Source organism: Lagenorhynchus albirostris, chromosome X (genome assembly GCF_949774975.1).
Source record: "Lagenorhynchus albirostris chromosome X, mLagAlb1.1, whole genome shotgun sequence".
Lineage (NCBI taxonomy): Eukaryota > Metazoa > Chordata > Mammalia > Artiodactyla > Delphinidae > Lagenorhynchus > Lagenorhynchus albirostris.
This window is the reverse complement of record NC_083116.1, coordinates 120,871,268-120,896,502: the sequence shown is the minus strand read 5'-3', so window position 1 is coordinate 120,896,502 and position 25,235 is coordinate 120,871,268. Positions and strand designations below refer to the sequence as shown.

The following is a 25,235-nucleotide window of genomic DNA, read 5'->3' as shown; positions in this document are numbered from 1 at the left end:
ATGTATGTGTATCTACACATATGTCAATATGGCTTTGTTGAAATAAAAACTGGAATCTTGATTTTGTTACTCTCCTCTGGCCAGAAGATCAAATGAACTGGGAAATGTGAGAAGTCTAAGATGAAAGGGATTATATCATTGTCATGGTTCAGATATGCCTCTTGTAGCTTATAAAAAGAGGTACAATGGTGGAAAGTGAAAAAAGCATAGAGCTCATTGTTTGAGGAGCAAAATCGGCTTGGTTTATGGTGCTTTTTTAGGAGCTCTTAGTTGTTTTAAGTTTAAAAAATTGATATCCATTATCAGACCAGCAACAGTCAACTCCTGGGGCTTTTTGCTAAAATTAGTTTTGATACCTTAAAGAATATTGATGACATTTTAGAACAGAACAGCCTAACAGATCCAAAATAAAAGCTTTCTAAAAAGGACTTTATCCTTTAGCTTTATCAAGAGGCCAAAAATGAAATAAAAATGAGTTCTGCCATTAGACACAAAGGCTCCAGTCATTTCTATTTATACATCCACTCAGCTTTATCTAGCATAAAATAAAGTAAAAGGAAGCAGTAGCATGAGTGAGCTGGGTGTTACATTATAATTCCTTTATAATTTATTTTCCTTTGGTATAACTTTTAACCATTGAAGTAAATGAGGACTGTCTCTGGTATCCTGAAACCCCAAAGTACTACTTCCCAATGCCCTCCGCCCACTCCCCTCCTTTCAGAGACCCCCTTTTAAGCCCCCTAAAATTCTAAGACATCTTCTGTTTCTTCGATTTCTCTGGAAAGGAGGAAAATCTGTGATTATCAGGGTGGATTAGGTTCATGTGTTATTCATCTTCCCAAGAGCATAGGCAATTAGGAGACTATCACGTGGATGAAATTTTCTAATTCTATTTACCATAGTGTGTTTATTAGTTAGAATAGGCAAAGCTCTGTGATAGTAATTTCCAAATTTCAGTGGATTGACACAGTAAAAGCATTTAGAGCACAGATTCATGTGGACTGAATGCTCCTCTTGCCTGCCTTTCTTCCAAATACGGACTCAGGAACTAGTGACTTTTATTTTGTGACTCAGCCATCTTGGAGTCCTTTGCTTCTAGCTGTGTAGACCTAAGAGCGAGAAAGGATGGAAAAGGTGGGGGACCTTCAAGATGGCAGAGGAGTAAGATGCGGAGATCACCTTCCTCCCCACAGGTACACCAGAAATACATCTACACGTGGAACAACTCCTACAGAACACCTACTGAACGCTGGCAGAAGACCTCAGACATCCCAAAAGGTAAGAAAACCCCCACGTACCTGGGTAGGGCAAAAAAAAAAAAAGAAAAAAACAGAGAAAAGAACAGGGACAGGACCTGCACCAGTGGGAGGGAGCTGTGAAGGAGGAAAGGTTTCCACACACTAGGAAGCCCCTTTGCGGGCGGAGACTGCGGGTGGCGGACGGGGAAGCTTCGGAGCCGCGGAAGAGAGCGCAGCAACAGGGGTGCGAAGGGCAAAGCAGAGAGATTCCCGCACAGAGGATCGGTGCCAACCACTCACCAGCCCGAGAGGCTTGTCTGCTCACCCGCCGGGGCGGGGCGGGCGGGGCTGGGAGCTGAGGCTCGGGCTTTGGTCGGATCCCAGGGAGAGGACTGGGGTTGGCGGCGTGAACACAGCCTGCAGGGGGCTAGCGCGCCACGGCTAGCCGGGAGGGAGTCCGGGAAAAAGTCTGGAGCTGCCGAAGAGGCAAGAGGCCACTGTTTCGGGGCGCACGAGGAGAGCGGATTCAGAGCACCGCCTAAATGAGCTCCAGAGACGGGCGCGAGCCGTGGCTATCAGCGCGGACCAGAGACGGGCATGAGACGCTAAGGCCGCTGCTGCCGCCACCAAGAAGCCTGTGTGCGAGCACAGGTCACTCTCCACACCCCCCTTCCGGGGAGCCTGTGCAGCCCGCCACGGCCAGGGTCCCGGAATCCAGGGACAACTTCCCCGGGAGAACGCATGGCATGCGTCAGGCTGGTGCAACGTCACACTGGCTTCTGCCGCCGCAGGCTTGCCCCGCATCCGTACCCCTCCCTCCCCCCGGCCTGAGTGAGCCAGAGCCCCCAAAGCAGCTGCTCCTTTAACCCCGTCCTGTCTGGGAGAAGAACAGACGCCCTCAGGCGACCTACACACAGAGGCGGGGCCACATCCAAAGCTGAACCCCAGGAGGTGTGCGAATGAAGAAGAGACAGGGAAATCTCTCCCAGCAGCCTCAGGAGCAGAGGATTAAAGCTCCACAATCAACTTGATGTACCTGCACCTGTGGAATACATGAATAGACAACGAATCATCCCAAATTGAGGCGGTGGACATTGGGAGCAACTGTAGACTTGGGGTTTGCCTTTTGCATCTAATTTGTTTCTGGTTTTATGTTTATCTTAATTTAGTATTTAGAGTTTATTATCATTGGTAGATTTGTATATTGCTTTGGTTGCTCTCTTCCTTTTTTTGACATATATATATTTTTTTCATTTTTCTCTTTTTGTGAATATGTATATATATGCTTCTTTGTGTGATTTTGTCTGTATAGCTTTGCTTTTACCATTTGTCCTAGGGTTCTGTCTGTCTGTTTTTTGTTTTATTTTTTAGTATAGTTTTTAGTGCTTGTTATCATTGGTGGATGGTTTTATTGGTTTGGTTGCTCTCTTCTTTCTTTCTTTTTTTATTTTCTTGTTTTTATTACTTTAAAATTTTTTTATTCTTAATAATTAAAAAAAATTTTATTTTAATAACTTTATTTTATTTTATTCTTTCTTTCTTTTTTTCTCCTTTTTTGTACGAGCCGTGTGGCTAACAGGGTCTTGGTGCTCCAGCCGGGCGTCAGGCCTGAGCCTGTGAGGTGGGAGAGCCGAGTTCAGGACATTGGTCCACCAGAGACCTCCTGGCCCCATGTAATATAAAACGGTGAAAGCTCTCCCAGAGATCTCCATCTCAACGCTAAGACCCAGCTCCACTCAACGACCAGCAACCTACACTGCTGGACTCCCCCTGCCAAACAACTAGCAAGACAGGAACACAACCCCACCCATTAGCAAAGAGCCTGCCTAAAATCATAATAAGGTCACAGGCATCCGAAAACACACCACTGAGACTGAACCAGGAAGAAATAGAAAATATAAACAGACCAATCACAAGCACTGAAACTGAGACTGTGGCTAAAAATCTTCCAACACACAAAAGCCCAGGAGCAGAAGTCTTCACAGGTAGATTCTATCAAACATTTAGAGAAGAGCTAACACCTATCCTTCTCAAACTTTTCAAAATATAGCAAGGGAAGAACACTCCCAAACTTATTCTACGAGGCCACCATCACCCTGATACCAAAACCAGACAAAGATGTCACAAAGAAAGAAAACTACAGGCCAATATCACTGAGGAACACAGATGCAAAAATCCTCAAGAAACCACTAGCAAACAGAATCCAACAGCACATTAAAAGGATCATACACCATGATCAAGAGGGGTTTATCCAAGGAATGCAAGGATTCTTCAGTATACGCAAATCAATGTGATACACCATATTAACAAACTGAAGGAGAAAAACCATATGATCATCTCAATAGATGCAGAGAAAGCTTTCGACCAAATTCAACACCCATTTACGATAAAAACCCTCCAGAAAGTAGGCATAGAGGGAACATTCCTTAACATAATAAAGGCCATATATGACAAACCCACAGCCAACATCATCCTCAATGGTGAAAAACTGAAAGCATTTCCACTAAGATCAGGAACAAGACAAGGTTGCCCAATCTCACCACTATTATTCCACATAGTTCTGGAAGTTTTAGCCACAGCAACAGAGAAGAAAAAGAAATAAAAGGAATCCAAATCGGAAAACAAGTAAAGCTGTCACTCTTTGCAGATGACATGATACTATACATAGAGAATCCTAAAGATGTTACCTGAAGACTACTAGAGCTAATCAATGAATCTGGTAAAGTAGCAGGATACAAAATTAATGCACAGAAATCTCTTGCATTCCTATACACTAATGATGAAAAATCTGAACCAGAAATTAAGGAAACACTCCCATTTACCATTGCAACAAAAAGAATAAAATACCTAGGAATAAACCTACCTAAGGAGACAAAAGACCTGTATGCAGAAAATTATAAGACACTAATGAAAGAAAGTAAAGATGATATACACACAGATGGAGAGTTATACCACGTTCTTGGATTGGAAGAATCAACATTGTGAAAATGACTATACTACCCAAAGCAATCTACAGATTCTATGCAATCCCTATCAAGCTACCAATGGCATTGTTCACAGAACTAGAACAAAAAATTTCACAATTTGTATGGAAACACAAAAGACCCCAAATAGCCAAAGCAATCTTGAGAAAGAAAAATGGAGCAGGAGGAATCAGGCTCCCTGACTTCAGACTATACTACAAAGCTACAGTAATCAAGGCAGTACGGTACTGGCACAAAGACAGAAATATAGATCAATGCAACAGGATCGAAAGCCCAGAGATAAACCCACACACATATGGTCACCTTATCTTTGACAAAGGAGGCAAGAATATACAGTGGAGAAAAGACAGCCTCTTCAATAGGTGGTGCTGGGAAAACTGGACAGGTACATGTAAAAGTATGAAATTAGAACACTCCCTAACACCATACACAAAAATAATCTCAAAATGGATTAAAGACCTAAATGTAAGGCCAGAAACTATCAAACTCTTAGAGGAAAACATAGGCAGAACAGTCTATCACATAAATCAAAGCAAGATCCTTTTTGACCCACCTCCTAGAGAAATGGAAATAAAAACAAAAATAAACAAATGGGACCTAATGAAACTTCAAAGCTTTTGCACAGCAAAGGAAACTATAAATAAGGCGAAAAGGTAACCCTCAGAATGGGAGAAAATATTTGAAAATGAAGCAACTGACAAAGGATTAATCTCCAAGATTTACAAGCAGCACATGCAGCTCAATAACAAAGAAACAAACAACCCAATCCAAAAATGGGCAGAAGACCTAAATAGACATTTCTCCAAAGAAGATATATAGACTGCCAACAAACACATGAAAGAATGCTCAACATCATTAATCATTAGAGAAATGCAAATCAAAACTACAATTAGATATGATCTCACACTGGTCAGAATGGCCATCATCAAAAAATCTAGAAACAATAAATGCTGGAGAGGGTGTGGAGAAAAGGGAATCCTCTTGCACTGTTGGTGGGAATGTAAATTGATACAGCCACTATGGAGAACAGTACGGAGGTTCCTTAAAAAACTACAAATAGAACTACCATATGACCCAGCAACCCCACTACTGGACATATACCCTGAGAAAACCATAATTCAAAAAGGGTCATGTATCAAAATGTTCATTGCAGCTCTATTTACCATAGCCAGGACATGGAAGCAACCTAAGTGTTCATCGACAGATGAATCGATAAAGAAGACGTGGCACATATATACAATGGAATATTACTCAGCCATAAAAAGAAATGAAATTGAGATATTTGTAGTGAGGTGGATGGACCTAGAGTCTGTCATAGAGTGAAGTAAGTCAGAAAGAGAAAAACAAATACCGTATGCTAACACATATATAGGGAATCTTAGGAAAAAAACAAAAGGTCATGAAGAACCTAGGGGTAAGACGGGAATAAAGACACAAGACCTACTAGAGAATGGACTTGAGGATATGGGGAGGGGGAAGGGTAAGCTGTGACGAAGTGAGAGAGTGGCATGGACATATATACACTACCAAACGTAAAATAGCTAGCTAGTGGGAAGCAGCCGCATAGCACAGGGAGATCAGCTCGATGCTTTGTGACCACCTAGAGGGGTGGGATAGGGAGGGTGGGAGGGAGGGAGATGGAAGAGGGAAGAGATATGGGAACATATGTGTATGTATAACTGATTCACTTTGTTATAAAGCAGAAACTAACACACCGTTGTAAGGCAATTATACTCTAATAAAGATGTTAAGAAAAAAAAAAAGAAAACTTATTCAAAAGTTCTCCTTCCCTCCTTCTGGCAGTTTTCAGTAGTAATTATACCTCCAATCATAAATTAGCACATCTGGCACTGATAGGTGTCATGGTTCATTGTCATGAGTATAAATGACAGATGGATTATTCAAACTCTACATTCAGAGAGACCACGATCTGCCTAGTATCTAGTAAATTTTCTCTTCCAAGTTTGATTCCTTCAGAGAGATGGTAGGTGTTACATATGCCCAACATGTTTTGAATGCCAATGCGTAAATTCTAGCAATTCCAACTGGGGTCAGCTTGTTGCACTCGGGGGAGTCACATCAAACATGGATAACTGAGTTTCCCAAACAGAGGATGACCTCACTGTTTGCCCTTCACAAATACACATGGTCTCTTAGCCTATTTAACTAACCTCCTATGTAAATATGCCCTGTGGGAAAAAGGAGTTTATACAAAGCCATCGAATAGTCTCTCCCAAGCCCCCTCTCCCCACTAGACTTCTTTGTGCCCATTATATACCTTTATTGAAAATCTATCCATCTGCCATTCCCATGTCAACCAAGATAAGTCAGACTGTATTTTGAAGCACAAGACACACATGATAAATTTGTCTGTGGGAAAAAGTTGTGGTTGTTTACATGGCCAATGGAGTAAATCTTATCTTTTCAAGACATACAATTTAATAAACCTTTTGGAGTTTCTATGACTAAGGAATTATCCTCGATATTGGGAGATAGCAAAGGATACACAAAGAATTATATACTGCCCCCGACTACAAGTAGAATAGCACAGTGGGTAAAATTTGAACCCTGGTCTGAGACAAATCTAAGTTAGAGCTACAGCTTCCTAGCTTATTTGACCTTGAAGTGAGCTACTTAAACCGTCTAAGCCTCAGTTTCTACATCTATAAAATGGTATTAATGATAGAGTTGTTGTGATAATTTAAGTATGAACTATAGAAAGCATTTAGCTTAGCAGCTGGCAAAAAAATAAGTGGTTGCTAAACATTCTTTTTTACTGTCTTTGTCTTTTTCTATTGTTGTCATCTTCTAGGGAGAAAGGCAGACACATAAATACCAATAATGAAAACCACTGTGCAACAAATACTAGTTGTGATGCAAATCAACGCTGGGCAGGTAGAAGAAGAACTATTCATTCTGATTAGGGTTAGAGATGTTTTAATGGAGGTGGTAGCATCTGCCTAGGGCTCTGAAGCATGAAAAGAGAGAGGAAAGAAGGAAAGTCTTGGCAAAGCCACTTATAGCAGAAGCGTCGTACATAGTCTAGGAATAACAACAGAAGAGACTGGTGTGTTGGGTCATTAGAATTTGGCTTAAAGAATGGTTTGGTTCTCAATAAGGGTCTTGAATATTGGACTAAGAAATCTGTGACTTTCTTAATAAATGGACAACCACTACTCATTTGTGAGAAGGGCAATCACAATACAGCATGTGTTTTTTTTTTAGAAAGATAACATTGAAGGCATTGTAATAGAAAACGAAATTAAGATGGAGACCATCTGGGCAGTTTCAAGATAGGGCTGGTATTTAAGATGGGTCATGAAAAATTAACTTCTTGACTTTCAAGCCTCACCCACTATTAGTACAAAGACATTCTCAACATAAAAGAGATAATGTCAGTGATTGTGAACTCTGTTCCACCTCCCTTTTTAGCCTGGGTATTCTCAAGACTTGAAGAAGTATGAAAAATAGATCTGGAAAATACTGCCAACCCTACTTAAGACAATGAACAAATTGAAGACCTCTTATTTTCAGTATCTAGTATAATCATAAAAACTTTGTCCTATGGTAAGAAACAAGCCTGGAGAACTTTTAAAGAATACCGATGCCTACGTCCCACCCAAATCTAATTACATCAGAATCTCTGGGTGTGAAAACCACTGATCTCTCTTAGGTGTTTGGTACAAATTTGGATATTTAATAACCAGTGACTTTGGTGGCCAAGTGCATGCCAGTCCTTTGTAAATATTCTGTGGACGTATGAAATCAACGATTATCCTCTAAGAAAACAAAAAACCAGTGACTTAGACTTGTGATAATCTGTACAGAGTGTTGCACAAAGATTATCTAATTGATTCAAGTCTTCACCTTCCTTTCCTACATTCATGCTTTGTAGAGAAGTGACTTATCAAGGGAACGTTCACAATTCCAATGCCTCTCCACATGGAATTCTTTCCTCTTCCATGATGATAATGAGAGATCACCAGAAGCAAAGGAGTGACAGCCTAGTATAGTGCTTCTAAAATATTCCACCAGAGTATTCATTTGGTTAAAAAAAAAAAAGAATCTACTCTCAGGGAGCTAGCTAGCTTACTATTTTTTGAACTAAGCCTTTTGTGAATATTACATTTGCACAATATATTTATATTTTCTTAATTTAAAAAGTAGTATCAAACTAAATTCTATCAAGTAAAGATACACACCAGAAAGGTGCACCATGGTTTTCCTGTAGTTTCCCAAGTCCCTTGGTACTCTGCCTGACTTCTCCAAGAATACAAGTAGAGCAGTTAAGAAAGATGGTGAGTAGAGAGAAGCTTTGACTCAAAATTATGAGACCTGAGACTTATACAGTTCTGCAACTAATTGGTTAAGGTGACTTAGTAAATAATTTGACCTTTCTAGATCACATGCACACATACATATTAAATGACATTGGGGGGGCCTTTTATATTAAAAACATTGAAGATGGAAATTTTGTATGATCTTATAAAGAACTGGAAGTCAGAGACTTGTATGGGTACTAAAGAGTTGAAACAGGAAAATCCCTGAATGAGAGGGATGTGTGTGCTATTTTGTTTATTAATTCTTTGGGAATCCATTATGCAGAGATGTAACTTTACTCAAAGTTTAGGTATCTTACTTTTCAACTCTACGAGCAACTTTAAAATTTATACTTCATGCATTTGCCGATTAGTTGCTTTTTTAAATGGATATAGTGAACAGTTTCCCTGCATCGTGTTTCGATTACCTATTTCTGCAATAGAAGCTGGCCCAAGATATAGTGACTTAGAACAGCAAGGGTGTACTGGGTTGGCCACAAAGTTCGTTCAGCAAGGGTGTACTGGGCTGGCCAAACGAACTTTCTGCCCAACCAATATTACTCCTTGCAGTTCTGTGCTCTCACTAGAGCTCACCACAGCCAGCTGGTGGCTCTGCTTGGATGGCTGCGCCCCTCTCTTCACGTAGTCTTTCAGTGTCAGCTTCTCCACCATGGTCTTAGGGTTCCAGGAGAGCAAAACTCACTGCACAAGCACGTATCAAACCTCTGCTTGAATGGCATGTACTGATGTTCTACTGGCCAAAGCAAGGCACGTGGCCAAGTCCAGAGGCCAAGAGAGAGAGGATGAAACAGGGCAAGGCTTCTGGGAGGTGTGATGAATTGAAAGCCATTATTTAACAATCTACCGCAAGTCCCTGTCCATTTGATAAATGTGGGAGACAGCACCGTGTGATTTGAGGAGTGCTATGAAGACACTCCCTCTACAAAAATCTCCCTTTGTTACGTTACCAGAAAAAACTACACTCAGAGTTTCACTCCGGCAGCTTAAGGCACCAGTTCTCTATAGTTCACTTCAGGAGTACTGTGGCATTTTGTCAAAGACAGATAGATGCCTGGCTCCTACATACCGCAACTGAATCAAATCACTCCACCTGGTTAAGAGTGGCTGGGTGGCAAATTCCATTTCCAGTAACGATGGATTAACTCTTGGGAGACCAAAGCAAAAGTGGAGCACCGGTTCCCAAGGAGTAAGAGCTGGACGAGAAAGTAACTCATTGACGTTTTCAGATCCCTCCTTTCCAAGTCCTGCAGAAGTGGTGTAGCTCTCCAGTCTGGAGGGTGGGAATTGTTGCCAATGATTGTTTTGTTCTCTATCCTCTCAACCAAAACTGAGAGAGAGTTTCATTTTAATATCCTCTTATAAAAAACTTTAAATGACGAATGCTTAGGAAGTTACATATTCCTTTACGCTGTGTTGTAGGTAGGCACTATCACGTGAATGAAAACAGTTGCTGATGCCGTTAGGACTTACTCTTGTTGAAGATATCGGATATTATAGATTAGTACATAATTTATTTATTCATTTGAAGTCCATAAAATATTTTAAAGGAAGAAAACATGCTAATGAAATACTCACTGGTGATTAGGGGAAAGCAATACCAAATCTATCACCAAACTTAACTATGAGCTGGCTTAATTTCACCTCCTAAACTAAAAAGCCTTCTAAAGTTGAATAAAGCAATTATTCTAAAGGTGGAAAAAGCAGTTTACCACGAGCCTTTTCTTACTGTGAGTGTTTCCGGTACCAGCCCAGGCCTCTGGAGGTCTCACAGGAGCAGCACGTTGGCTTTCTCATCTCTCTGTGCTAGCTGAGAATTCTGTACACAAACTCTCCCCTGCCTACGGAAGAGAACTTGCTTGCCCTTCTAACTTCCTCGGGTCCTCTTGCCCATGTGGCAAAAGCAAGGGGAAAAATAGCAGGCCTCATTGTGACTTTCCAGGTCTCAAGTTGAGAAAGTAATTCACTCAGACCACCTCTTCTTTTCTTCAGAGAAGCTTACAGGGCTTCCCTGGTGGCGCAGTGGTTGAGATGCAGTGCGCAGTGCCGCAGTGCCGATGCAGGGGAGGCGGGTTCGTGCCCCGGTCCGGGAAGATCCCACATGCCGAAGAGCGGCTGGGCCTGTGAGCTGTGGCCGCTGAGCCTGCGCGTCCGGAGCCTGTGTTCCGCAACGGGAGAGGCCACAAGAGCGAGAGGCCCGCGTACAGCAAAAAAAAAAAAAAAAAAAAAAAAAAAAAGCTTACATTGGCACACATAATTGTTACAAATGCTAACTTCAAGCAGATGCTCAAGATTGTCTATTAACCATTCAAACAGGCACCTGGCTCCTTTTGAAAAAGTTCTATTTTTTTTAAGGGCTACACCCCCTTTTTATTTTTGGACACTGCTTTTGAAATTCACTTAAAAATAATTGCTTCAAAATGAGCAGGTAAAGGCATTGTTGAATGCACTGGGTGATGCAATTGGAGACAGGAAAAGCTGGGGGCTTTCTTCCATCTGCACGCCTCAGTCATCATGCAGATCACATCCATGCATGTTGAGCAGAGAAACAGCACTGATTTGATTCCTAAGACCGGACCTGTAATTCTGGCTCTGTCATCAATTATTTGTGAAGTCTTGAACATGTCATTTCACCATGTAGGAATTTATTTTCTGCATGGTCAAAATAGGGTGGTGGTGTGCTAGCTGATTTCTAAAGTGATTGCCAGGTCTAACAGTTGACGATTCTGAGCACACTGTACTTTTCTTGGTACTGACTTGATTTGGTCTACTGTTTGAGGTCAGAAATCTTTTGATAACCTTCCCATCAGTAATTGGAATTAAATTTCTTTTAAGAAAATGCTACACCAATGTTTTAAGGAAATAAGGAGATGGAGGACTGTCTTTATGTAGCAGGAATGCATTAAAAATGCATTAATAATTTGCAGACTTTTCTTCTTGAAACCTAATCTGTGAACCTCTATGGGATTACATATTCTTCAGAGGTTCTCTTATAAATTACCACAATTGGACAGTTAGGAACCTATTCACGACCACACCAGGTAGGTTAACAAATTACTTATAGTTTTATTCTCTGAGGCAACTGCAACCCTTTTACTATCCACAAAACTATTCTAAATACAGAAGATTGGAACAACGCATCACTGAAAAGATGCCAGTTAAAAATGTTCTGGGACTTCCCTGGTGGCACAGTAGATAAGAATCCGCCTGCCAATGCAGGGGACACGGGTTCCAGCCCTGGTCCGGGAAGACCCCACATGCCGCGGAGCAACTAAGCCCATGTGCCACAACTACTGAGCCCACGCACTGCAACTACTGAAGCCTGCATGCCTAGAGCCCGTGCTCCACAACAAGAGAAGCCACCACAAGGAGAAGCCTGCGCACTGCAAGGAAGAGTAGCCCCTGCTCGCCACAACTAGAGACAGCCCACGCACAGCAACGAAGACCCAACGTAGCCAAAAATAAAAGAAAAAATAAAGAATCTCTGGATCATTTTATTAAAAAACTAAAACTAAAACTAAAAATGTTCTGAGACTGGGCATCTTAAACTTTACCACGCACAAACCACCTGGGAGTCTTGTTAAGATGCAGGTTCTGAATCAGTAGGTCTGTGATGGGGTACGAGATTCTGCATCTCTAGCAAGTTTCCAGCTGGGACAAAGGCTGCTAGTCTTTTGAGTAGCAAGGCACTAAGGAACTGGATAAAATATGTGTGGATTATGTAGCATTTATAAGTCAGTTGGCCCATTATAAAGATAGATAGGCTGTACACCACTTCCAAAACACACTACCGGAGCTAATGTAAGAAGGTTCTCTTTCCAAATAGCACATCAATGGAATGGCATGTTTCTACTTTAAATATTCATGACTTGTCTTCCTCTTGTTTCTTTCAAGAGTTTTGACATTTACTTAAGTAATTACTGTCACTTTCAAATGGCGGCCCATATTTTTGTCCTTTGTGAATCTCCCTATGTTATTATTCATGCCTTTGTTCTGTTTCTACTCTTGGAAGCTGCCTTTATCCGGTTTGCCAGGTGGATTCTGCACATATCCAGAATTAATCTCCATGGCCCATCAGAGTGTAGCCAACTTCCTTTAATCAAGGGAAGAAGCAGGGAGGGAGCCAGTGACTGCGGGGACAGTTTGGAAGGCTGATGACCAGTGTAACTTACACTGATCAGACAAAACAAAAAAGCCACTTTCTACTCACGTCTTTTTAGAACTAGCAACGCCAGAATCTTAGTGTGTTGTGCTAAATCCATTGCAAAGAGTTGTCTTCTAGACACACAGATTGACACGTTAGCTTCAAAGAGTCTTTGTTTCTCAAGATTATCCATATTACACAATATTTCAGAACTGACAAATTGTCTTCCTCTCTCTGTGAGTCCATTTGGGATTTGAGCTGTGGGAGATGTTTAAAAGGAACGGGAGGTACTCCTAACTGTGCTAAAATCTCTAAATATATTATTAATCCTCTAAGCCTATTCAGTGTGTTTAACACACAGCCAGTTATGCATGAATCTCCTATGAATGGCTGATTTTGTTTTATTAAAGGGAAAAGTCATTTTTTTTGAAAAGTCATTTTTTGATTAAGAAGCAGCTCCTTTTTTTTAATGAACATTCTTTTGGTTCTGCTATACAGAAATAAATCACCAAAGCTTTCTCAGTAACGGCCGCAAATATTTTGTACTTGTGCACTTCTTTTTTTTTTTTTTTTAACATCTTTATTGGGGTATAATTGCTTTACAATGGTGTGTTAGTTTCTGCTTTATAACAAAGTGAATCAGTCATACATAAACATATGTTCCCATATGTCTTCCCTGTTGCGTCTCCCTCCCTCCCACCCTCCCCATCCCACCCCTCCAGGCTGTCACAAAGCACCGAGCCAATATCCCTGTGCCATGCGGCTGCTTCCCACTAGCTATCTACCTTACTACGTTTGTTAGTGTGTATATGCCCATGACTCTCTCTCGCCCTGTCACAGCTCACCCTTCCCCCTCCCCATAACCTCAAGTCCGTTCTCTAAGAGGTCTGCGTCTTTATTCCTGCTTTACCCCTAGGTTCTTCATGACATTTTTTTCTTAAATTCCATATATATGTGTTAGCATACGGTATTTGTCTTTTTCTTTCTGACTTACTTCACTCTATATGACAGACTCTAGGTCTATCCACCTCATTACAAATAGCTCAATTTCGTTTCTTTTTATGGCTGTGTAATATTCCATTGTATATATGTGCCACATCTTCTTTATCCATTCATCCGATGACGGGCACTTAGGTTGTTTCCATCTCCGGGCTATTGTAAATAGAGCTGCAATGAACATTTTGGTACATGACTCTTTTTGAATTTTGGTTTTCTCAGGGTATATGCCCAGTAGTGGGATTGCTGGGTCATATGGTAGTTCTATTTGTAGCTTTTTAAGGAACCTCCATACTGTTCTCCACAGTGGCTGTATCAATTTACATTCCCACCAACAGTGTAAGAGGGTTCCCTTTTCTCCACACCCTCTCCAGCATTTATTGTTTCTAGATTTTTTGATGATGGCCATTCTGACTGGTGTGAGATGATATCTCATTGTAGTTTTGATTTGCATTTCTCTAATGATTAATGATGTTGAGCATTCTTTCATGTGTTTGTTGGCAGTCTGTATATCTTCTTTGGAGAAATGTCTATTTAGGTCTTCTGCCCATTTTTGGATTGGGTTGTTTGTTTTCTTGTTATTGAGCTGCATGAGCTGCCTGTAAATTTTGGAGATTAATCCTTTGTCCGTTGCTTCATTTGCAAATATTTTCTCCCATTCTGAGGGTTGTCTTTTGGTCTTGTTTATGGTTTCCTTTGCTGTGCAAAAGCTTTGAAGTTTCATTAGGTCCCATTTGTTTATTTTTGTTTTTATTTCCATTACTCTAGGAGGTGGGTCAGAAAGGATCTTGCTTTGATTTATGTCATAGAGTGTTCTGCCTATGTTTTCCTCTAAGAGTTTGATAGTTTCTGGCCTTACATTTAGGTCTTTAATCCATTTTGAGCTTATTTTTGTGTATGGTGTTAGGGAGTGTTCTAATCTCATACTTTTACATGTACCTGTCCAGTTTTCCCAGCACCACTTATTGAAGAGGCTGTCCTTTCTCCATTGTACATTACTGCCACCTTTATCAAAGATAAGGTGTCCATATGTGCGTGGGTTTATCTCTGGGCTTTCTATCCTGTTCCATTGATCTATCTTTCTGTTTTTGTGCCAGTACCATACCGTCCTGATGACTGTAGCTTTGTAGTATAGTCTGAAGTCAGGGAGCCTGATTCCTCCAGTTCCTTCTTTCGTTCTCAAGATTGCTTTGGCTATTCGGGGTCTTTTGTGTTTCCATACAAATTGTGAAATTTTTTGTTCTAGTTCTGTGAAAAATGCCAGTGGTAGTTTGATAGGGATTGCATTGAATCTATAGATTGCTTTGGGTAGTAGAGTCATTTTCACAATGTTGATTCTTCCAATCCAAGAACATGGTATATCTCTCCATCTATTTATATCATCTTTAATTTCTTTCATCAGTGTCTTATAATTTTCTGCATACAGGTCTTTTGTCTCCTTAGGTAGGTTTATTCCTAGATATTTTATTCTTTTTGTTGCAATGGTAAATGGGAGTGTTTTCTTGATTTCACTTTCAGATTTTTCATCATTAGTATATAGGAATGCCAGAGATTTCTGTGCATTAATTTTGTATCCTGCCACTTTACCAAATTCATTGATTAGCTCTACTAGTTTTCTGGTAGCATCTTTAGGGTTCTCTATGTATAGGATCATGTCATCTGCAAACAGTGACAGCTTTACTTCTTCTTTTCCAATTTGGATTCCTTTTATTTCCTTTTCTTCTCTGATTGCTGTGGCTAAAACTTCCAAAACAATGTTGAATAATAGTGGTGAGAGTGGACAACCTCGTCTTGTTCCTGATCTTAGTGGAAATGCTTTCAGTTTTTCACCATTGAGGATGATGTTTGCTGTGGGCTTGTCATATATGGCCTTTATTATGTTGAGGAAAGTTCCCTCTATGCCTACTTTCTGCAGGGTTTTTATCATAAATGGGTGTTGAATTTTGTCAAAAGCTTTCTCTGCATCTATTGAGATGATCATATGGTTTTTCTCCTTCAATTTGTTAATATGGTTTATCACATTGATAGATTTGCGTATATTGAAGAATCCTTGCATTCCTGGAATAAACCCCACTTGATCATGGTGTATGATCCTTTTAATGTGCTGTTGGATTCTGTTTGCTAGTATTTTGTTGAGGATTTTTGCATCTATGTTCATCAGTGATATTGGCCTGTAGTTTTCTTTCTTTGTGACATCCTTGTCTGGTTTTGGTATCAAGGTGATGGTGGCCTCGTAGAAGGAGTTAGGGAGTGGTCCTCCCTCTGCTATATTTTGGAAGAGTTTGAGAAGGATAGGTGTTAGCTCTTCTCTAAATGTTTGATAGAATTCGCCTGTGAAGCCATCTGGTCCTGGGCTTTTCTTTGTTGGAAGATTTTTAATCACAGTTTCAATTTCAGTGTTTGTGATTGGTCTGTTCATATTTTCTATTTCTTCCTGATTCAGTCTTGGCAGCTTGTGCATTTCTAAGAATTTGTCCATTTCTTCCAGGTTGTCCATTTTATTGGCATAGAGTTGCTTGTAGTAATCTCTCATGATCTCTTTTATCTCTGCAGTGTCAGTTGTTACCTCTCCTTTTTCATTTCTAATTCTATTGATTTGAGTCTTCTCCCTTTTTTTCTTGATGAGTCTGGCTAGTGGTTTATCTATTTTGTTTATCTTCTCAAAGAACCAGCTTTTAGTTTTATTGATCTTTGCTATTGTTTCCTTCATTTCTTTTTCATTTATTTCTGATCTGATTATTATGATTTCTTTCCTTCTGCTAGTTTGGGGTTTTTTTTGTTCTTCTTTCTCTAATTGCTTGAGGTGCAAGGTTAGGTTGTTTATTCGAGATGTTTCCTGCTTCTTAAGGTGGGCTTGTATTGCTATAAACTTCCCCCTTAGAACTGCTTTTGCTGCATCCCACAGGTTTTGGGTCGTTGTGTCTCCATTGTCATTTGTTTCTAGGTATTTTTTGATTTCCTCTTTGATTTCTTCAGTGATCTCTTCATTATTAAGTAGTGTATTGTTTAGCCTCCATGTGTTTGTATTTTTTACAGATCTTTTCCTGTAATTGATATCTAGTCTCATGGCGTTGTGGTCAGAAAAGATACTTGATACAATTTCAATTTTCTTAAATTTACCAAGGCTTGATTTGTGACCTAAGATATGATCTCTCCTGGAGAATGTTCCATGAGCACTTGAGAAAAATGTGTATTCTGTTGTTTTTGGATGGAGTGTCCTATAAATATCAATTAAGTCCATCTTGTTTAATGTATCATTTAAAGCTTGTGTTTCCTTATTTATTTTCATTTTGGATGATCTGTCCATGGGTGAAAGTGGGGTGTTTAAGTCCCCTACTATGAATGTGTTACTGTCGATTTCCCCTTTTATGGCTGTTAGTATTTGCCTTATGTATTGAGGTGCTCCTATGTTGGGTGCATAAATATTTACAATTGTTATATCTTCTTCTTGGATCGATCCCTTGATCATTATGTAGTGTCCTTCTTTGTCTCTTTTAATAGTCCTTATTTTAAAGTCTATTTTGTCTGATATGAGAATTGCTACTCCAGCTTTCTTTTGGCTTCCATTTGCATGGAATATCTTTTTCCATCCCCTTACTTTCAGTCTGTATGTGTCTCTAGGTCTGAAGTGGGTCTCTTGTAGACAGCATATATAAGGGTCTTGTTTTTGTATCCATTCAGCTAATCTGTGTCTTTTGGTGGGAGCATTTAGTCCACTTACATTTAAGGTAATTATCGATATGTATGTTCCTATTCCCATTTTCTAAATTGTTTTGGGTTCGTTATTATAGGTCTTTTCCTTCTCTTGTGTTTCTTGCCTAGAGAAGATCCTTTAGCATTTGTTGTAAAGCTGGTTTGGTGGTGCTGAACTCTCTCAGCTTTTGCTTGTCTGTAAAGGTTTTAATTTCTCCATCAAATCTGAATGAGATCCTTGCTGGGTAGAGTAGTCTTGGCTGCATGTTTTTCTCCTTCATCACTTTCAGTATGTCCTGCCACTCCCTTCTGGCTTGTAGGGTTTCTGCTGAGAGATCAGCTGTTAACCTTATGGGGATTCCCTTATGTGTTATTTGTTGTTTTTCCCTTGCTGCTTTTAATATGCTTTCTTTGTATTTCATTTTTGACAGTTTGATTAATATGTGTCTTGGCGTATTTCTCCTTGTATTTATCTTGTATGGGACTCTCTGTGCTTCCTGGACTTGATTAACTATTTCCTTTCCCATATTAGGGAAGTTTTCAACTATAATCTCTTCAAATATTTTCTCAGTCCCTTTCTTTTTCTCTTCTTCTTCTGGGACCCCTATAATTCGAATGTTGGTGCGTTTAATGTTGTCCCAGAGGTCTCTGAGACTGTCCTCAGTTCTTTTCATTCTTTTTTCTTTATTCTGGTCTGCAGTAGTTATTTCCACTATTTTATCTTCCAGGTCACTTATCCGTTCTTCTGCCTCAGTTATTCTGCTATTGATCCCATCTAGAGTACTTTTAATTTCATTTATTGTGTTGTTCATCGTTGCTTGTTTCATCTTTAGTTCTTCTAGGTCCTTGTTAACTGATTCTTGCATTTTGTCCAATCTATTGTCCATTCTATCTCCAAGATTTCGGATCAACCTTACTATCATTATTCTGAATTCTCTTTCAGGTAGACTGCCTATTTCCTCTTCATTTGTTAGGTCTGGTGCATTTTTATCTTGCTCCTTTATCTGCTGTGTGTTTTTCTGTCTTCTCATTTTGCTTATCTTACTGTGTTTGGGGTCTCCTTTTTGCAGGCTGCAGGTTTGTAGTTCCTCCTGTTTTTGATGTCTGTCTCCAGTGGCTAAGGTTGGTTCAGTGGGTTGTGTAGGCTTCCTGGTGGAGGGGGCTAGTGCCTGTGTTGTGGTGGATGAGGCTGGATCTTGTCTCTCTAGTGGGCAGGTTCACGTCTGGTGGTGTGTTTGGGGGTGTCTGTGGCCTTAGTATGATTTTAGGCAGCGTCTCTGCTAATGGGTGGGGTTGTGTTCCTGTTTTGCTAGTTGTTTGGCATAGGTTTTCCAGCACTGTGGCTTGCTGGTCGTTGAGTGAAGCTGGGTGCTGGTGTTAAGATGGAGGTCTCTGGGAGATTTTCGCCGTTTGATATTATGTGGAGCTGGGAGGTCTCTTGTTGATCAGTGTCCTGAAGTTGGCTGTCCTACCTCAGAGGCAGTGCCCTGCTTCCTGGCTGGAGCACCAAAAGCTTTTCATCCACAGGCTGGAAGACGAGCAGCGGCGCCGCCAACCTTGCGGCGGCAGCGGCGGGAGGCTGCAGACGGTCCCGGCGGTCGGGAGAGCGCGAGGGCCGGCCGGGGAGCGGAGGCGCGGGCGCCGCCTGCGTGGATCCGCCGTCTCCGGCGCCCACCTGTACTTGTGCACTTCTAAAATAAAAGTTGAAGTCACTTTAAGTCGCTCAATCAGTCTCGGCCAAGGTTAACTACATTTGGGTATTAGCACGCTACTGCGTGACACAGTGAGCTGGCAGAACAGAAAGTAATGGTCCAAGTTTAAATGTTCATAGGTTCTTTATTCGGGGGGGGGAGACCTTAACAAATACCTTACATTTTAATTTTTCAGGTAAAGAAATCCAGAAGAGGTTAACTAATTTAATCCAAGATCTGAGTAGGTAACATCGCCAGGGGAGAAGCTACTATTTGATGCTGTCACTGTAGCAGCTTAAATGGGGGGTGGGGGTGGGAATTATGTTTAAAAAATGACCTCTTGACAGTATTTCTTGAATGTTGATAATATACGTTGCTTTTCCTCCTGGGAGGCATTATGTCTCCTTCTTTCCCCGAGAGATACAAGAGTAATCCTTAACAGGCAGCTTTTTGTTACGGCTCAATACTGTTGCATCTGCAGACATAGAGAACAGACTTGTGGTTGCCAAGGGGGAGGGGGGTTGGGAAGGGATGGGCTGGGAGTCTGGGATTAGCAGATGCAAACTATGATATATAGGATGGATAAACAACAAGGACCTGCTGTATAGCACAGGAAACTACATTCAGTATCCTGTGATAAACCATGATGGAAAATAGTATAAAAAAGAATGTATATATACGTATAACTGCATCACTTTGCTGTACAGCAGAAATTAACACAACATTGTGAACCAACTATACTTCAGTAAAAAGAAAAGTGTTGCGTCTGAGTACCCCCATGCAGTAGGCTGTAAAACGCCTCCCATCCTGTTGTAAGTGACAGAATCACACACACACACACACACACACACACACACACACACACACACACACACACACACATCCTTCACATCAGAACTTTCGAATTCTGCCAGGCCTCACTTGGAATCATCAAGGTCGGCTGCATGACGCCAGGGAGCATGCCTGTTAGGGAGGAACGGTTCTCTGTGGGGCGTGCTGACATCTCGCTACGGAATGATTTCAGTGCTCATGCTCTGACTCCTCCCTTTGGGACTACAAATCCATCGTGACGCACATCTGCAGGGGAAAAATAGCTCACCGTTTCATTTACTCAGGCGCAGCCTTTTGGGGCAGCCTCTGGGCCACTTGAGGCGAGGTCTGCGCCCTGTGTGTATGTGATCGCAGAGCACAGAGAACACAGGGCTCCTGCCCTGGCTGTCCTTTCCTGGGCTCACTTCCATGCTTCTTTGGCAGTTACTCTTTTGAGTCTCCCTTTCCCAAGAACCTCTCAGCTCTTGAAATTGAATATGTTTACCTTCCTGTATCTGATGGATGCTATTAAGTATTGCTTATATAGGTTTAATCGTCTTTTCCCTTGACTCAGATCATCATGTGTGATGTTTTCTTTCCATTTCAGAGTGACCTAACACTTGAGATTTGCCGCCACCAGTCAGTCAAGTAGTCAGTGTCTGTAGACCATCACAACGCAGTAAGGAAGCTTGCTATCCACATGGGCCTTTAATGCAGTACTCCAGGGCTTCGAGGGCACGAAGCAAGGAGGCATTCTCTCCTGGCTCTGTGATGCCTCTCTGTGGTGAGCATACTAATACTGGGGAAAATTATATTGGAAGAAGATGACTTCTTTAGGATTGCTCCCTAAATTGATTCTAATACAGTGAATAACATCTGATATTAGAAAGGAGACTCATTCATCCTCTACTCAGCATCCATATCATTAGTAAGGAAAGTTTTGGTCTTTCCTATCGGAGATTGGGAATTTTATACAGTGAGGCTTGAAGTGGCGATAATACATTTAAGTGTCTATTCCATAAATGAAATAATGACTTCTGGTGCACATTTCACCCTTGAAATGGTACTGGTAGTGTCATCTCAAAACCGGATGATTAGAATTATAGTCCAAATTGCCATTCATTTCCTTTATGATACTATTTAAGAACTTTTTGCCTACTCATATGTCATGAAAATAGTATCCTATTTTTTTTCATTGCTTTACTTCTACATTTATGTCTACATTCTGTCTGAAATTAATTTGGGGGAAAATGTGGGGTAGTAGGCAAGAGTCATTGCTTTTTACATTTGGGTATTTAAATAATTGAAAATATCCTTTCTCCCCCTGCACAGCAATTTGGTCATCAATCATGTGACTGTATATGGGTGAGTCTGTTTCTGGACTCTCTATTTTGTTCCAATGGTCTATTTGTCTCTCCCTGCCCCAGTACCACACGGACTTCATTCCTTTAGCTTCATAATAAATCTTGACATCTGGCATTTTCCTCCAGCTTTGGGCTTCTTGAAGATTACCATGGATATCCTGGCCTTTGCATTTCCATGTAAATGCTACAGTCAGTTTGTATATTTTCACAGTGATCGAGATGGCATATAATCTATACATCCATTTGGAGAGAAATAGTATCTTTACAATATTGAGTCTTCTAATCCACGAATATAGTATATCTGGAGGAGCAGTGTTAAAGTTTAAAAAGATCTGCCTCCCTCCAAGTCAAGCATTTAGTTGAATGCCAGATACGTCCTGAAAAAATATGTGAAGAAGGTTAATATTAGCTTCATTCCTGCTCTCCACTCTTTTTGTCTTCTCCTCTCCTTTTCCTACCACCCAAAGCCCAGGAACTTCACGAATTCTTCTGGGTGTCTGGCATTCATCTCAACCAAACTCTGTATTTCTTCTCTCCAATCAAAACTCGCATATCATACAGTAACACGATACAAAATTGTCATATGAGTTACTCATTTAAGAAATATTAGTTATGTTGGGAATTCTAGGCATTGTATCAGGAAATATTTTTATTGGTGTATCAGTAACTATGATCACAATACTGCTGCATAACAAACAACCATGGAATCTCAGAAGCATACAGCAATAAGCCCACAGATTCGAAGATGAGCTTGGGGATGACTAATCTGGGAGGGACTAGGATGGGGAGGTTCTGCTCTCCGTGGCTCTCATTTTCTTCCCAGGAATAAGGAGATAGTAAGTTCTTCTCATGGTTATAGCAGAGGTGCAATTGATAAAGCCCAACCTCTCAAGTATTTTTCAAGCCTCGTGTCTCCTGACATCCCATTGCCTAATGCAAGTCAGTGGACAAACCCAGAATCAAGGGATTGGGCAAGTATACTCCACCCACAAAAATGCGGGGGTGAATAAATAATTTTTTTTTTGAATAAATAATTTTTTAACAATAACTTACTATACCACAGTCGGGAAATCTTACAAGTTCTTAAACCATATGAGCTTGTTAACAGCCAACGTATAATCAAATTCCGTTTCAGTGAAATAACAGAAATTAACAGGTATGTTTAGGTTGCCCTAAGAATTCCTTTGTTTCATATGTATCCAGTCCACATTTCATCAGTGACATGATCTCTTATGAGTCCAAAATTCATTTTATTAATCCTGTCCTCTCTTACAATATCAGTTCACCATAACTTCAAGCTGACCGATCTGACTCCCTCTCTACACTTCCCAGTCTCTGAGAATGGTCCATCCCAATCTCCAGGCAGAAGTCTAGGAAACATTCCTGATTATTTCCTTCTTTTGGTCACTCCTTATACTCAATCAGTCCCCAAGTGCTACGGGTTATCGTTCCTAAAATTCTCTCAGATCAGACCACTTCTTTTCAGAGTTCAGGCTACCATCATTTTTCATCTAGTCTACTGCACCTGCCTCCTAACTGGTCTCCATAATTCCTGACTTGATTCCCTCAAATCCAAATTCCATACCTTAACTTAAGTGGTTTTTCAAAAATATAAGTGTGATAATGCTATTCCTCCTGCTTTCCAGCCAGATCCCACAATCCAACCCACTTACCAACTGGATAATTGTATCTGAAACTGCTAATTGCCCCCGTTATCCATTCTTCCCCTTGAACTTTAGTAATAATACCGTTGAGTTTTTGCTGTGCATATGATGATCAGGTAAAGACTGCATTTCCATTCTCTCTTGCAATCATATTACTTGGTGCTGGCCAAAAGCGTATGAGCAGAAGTGATGAGTGAAACATCTGGCTCATTCACTTTGAAGGAAAGGAGCATGCCTTCCACACTCCTCCTGGAATACAGGCATGATGGTAGGAGTTGGAGTGGCCATTCAGACCGTGAGAAGAAAGCCATGGGTTGGAGATTACAGAGTAACAAGATGGAAAGGGCCTGGGTAGCCCACACTGTAAATCTGTCTTATCTCCCTGGATGATTTATGATTGAAGTTACAAGAGAGAAGATGAATGTCTATCTTATTTAAGCCACTGGTATTTTGGAGCCTATATCCTAATATTATTGACTTCTGCCCATCTTTACTGCCAGATCATTTATAAGTTCCCAACCTAGCTAGTGATCCTTGCTTTGTCACACGTCTCTGCCCTTACATGTGTGCCCCACTCATCTACTGTGTTAACTTTCCATCCTTTCAAGATTCGGCAAGTCTTTCCTCCTCTGGAAGCCTCACGAATGGCTCCTTCTGTTGGTTATTTAAAAAAAATATCTGTCCCATGGTCTTCCATAGCATTCACACTGTGCGTTAATCTATTAAAGCACTTAATACACTGTGCTGAAAATAGGATTTGCTTCTCTGCTTTATTTTAACAAGTCTTCTTTCTCAACTGTCCCACCTATTCTCTTACTGAGGGTTCCTGTAGGGCAGGATTGGTCTTTATTTATTTTTTTATCCTGGACATTTAACAGCTGGCAATGAGTAAATTCATGTTAAATGAGTAAATGGATAAATGATTTCTCTGCACACTTAGTGAGTGTATATCTTCTTGGGACGTTTTGTGTCTCCTAGGAAGAAGGAACCTAGTCGAGTCAAAGCATTTGTTAAATTAGATGTTTCTGACTATAAGACGCTGATGAAAGAAATTAAAGATGATACAAACTGATGGAGAGATATACCATGTTCTTGGATTGGAAGAATCAACGTCGTGAAAATGACTACACTGCTCAAAGCAATCTACAGATTCAATGCAATCCCTATCAAACGACCAATGGCATTTTTCACAGAACTAGAACAAAAAATTTCACAATTTGTATGGAAACACAAAAGACCCCGAATAGCCAAAGCAATCTTGAGAAAGAAAAACAGAGCTGGAGGAATCAGGCTCCCTGACTTCAGACTATACTACAAAGCTACAGTAATCAAGACAGTATGGTACTGGCACAAAAATAGAAATGGAACAGAATAGAAAGCCCAGAGATAAACCCACGCACATATGGTCACCTTACCTTTGATTAAGGAGGCAAGAATATACAGTGGAGAAAAGACAGCCTTTTCAATAAATGCTTCTGGGAAAACTGGAAAGCTACACGTAAAAGAAGGAAATTGGAACACTTCCTAACACCATACACAAAAATAATCTCAAAATGGATTAAAGACTTAAATGTAAGGCCAGACACTATAAAACTCTTACAGGAAAACAAAGGCAGAACACTCTATGACATAAATCACAGCAAGATCCGTTTTGACCCACCTCCTAGAGAAATGGAAATAAAAACAAGAATAAACGAATGGGACTTAATGAAACTTAAAAAGCTTTTGCACAGCAATGGAAACCATAAACAAGATGAAAACACAACCCTCAGAATGGGAGAAAATATTTGCAAATGAAGCAACTGACAAAGGATTAATCTCCAAAATATACAAACAGCTTATGCTCAATATCAGAAAAACAAACAACCCAATCCAAAAATGAGCAGAAGACCTAAATAGACATTTCTCCGAAGAAGATATACAGATTGCCAACAAACACAGGAAAGGATGCTCAACATCACTTATCATTAGAGAAATGCAAATCAAAACTACAGTGAGGTATCACTGGTCAGAATGGCCATCATCAAAAAATCTAGAAACAATAAATGCTGGAGAGGGTGTGGAGAAAAGGGAACCCTCTTGCACTGTTGGTGGGAATGTAAATTGATACAGCCACTATGGAGAATACTATGGAGGTTCCTTAAAAAACTAAAAATAGAGCTACCATACAACGCAGCAATCCCACTACTGGACATATACCCTGAGAAAACCATAATGCAAAAAGAGTCATGTACCACAATGTTCATTGAAGCACTATTTACAATAGCCAGGACATGGAATCAATCTAAGTGTCCATCGACAGATGAATGGATAA

The 25,235-nt window shown here is 40.5% G+C and overlaps 1 protein-coding gene across 1 annotated transcript in view; it reads right to left on the bottom strand.

The window, feature by feature from the left end:
- Window positions 1-20,086, bottom strand: part of LOC132513229 (cytochrome b-c1 complex subunit 7-like) — an 84,534-nt gene extending 64,448 nt beyond the window's left edge. Inside the window, exons 1-2 of the mRNA XM_060137384.1 lie at window positions 19,974-20,086; window positions 18,900-19,083 (exon numbers count right to left, since the gene is read on the bottom strand). Coding sequence (XP_059993367.1) covers window positions 18,900-19,083; window positions 19,974-20,086 — 297 coding nt within the window. The remainder of the gene's footprint in view (window positions 1-18,899; window positions 19,084-19,973) is intronic.
- Between the last annotated feature and the right edge of the window lie 5,149 nt (window positions 20,087-25,235).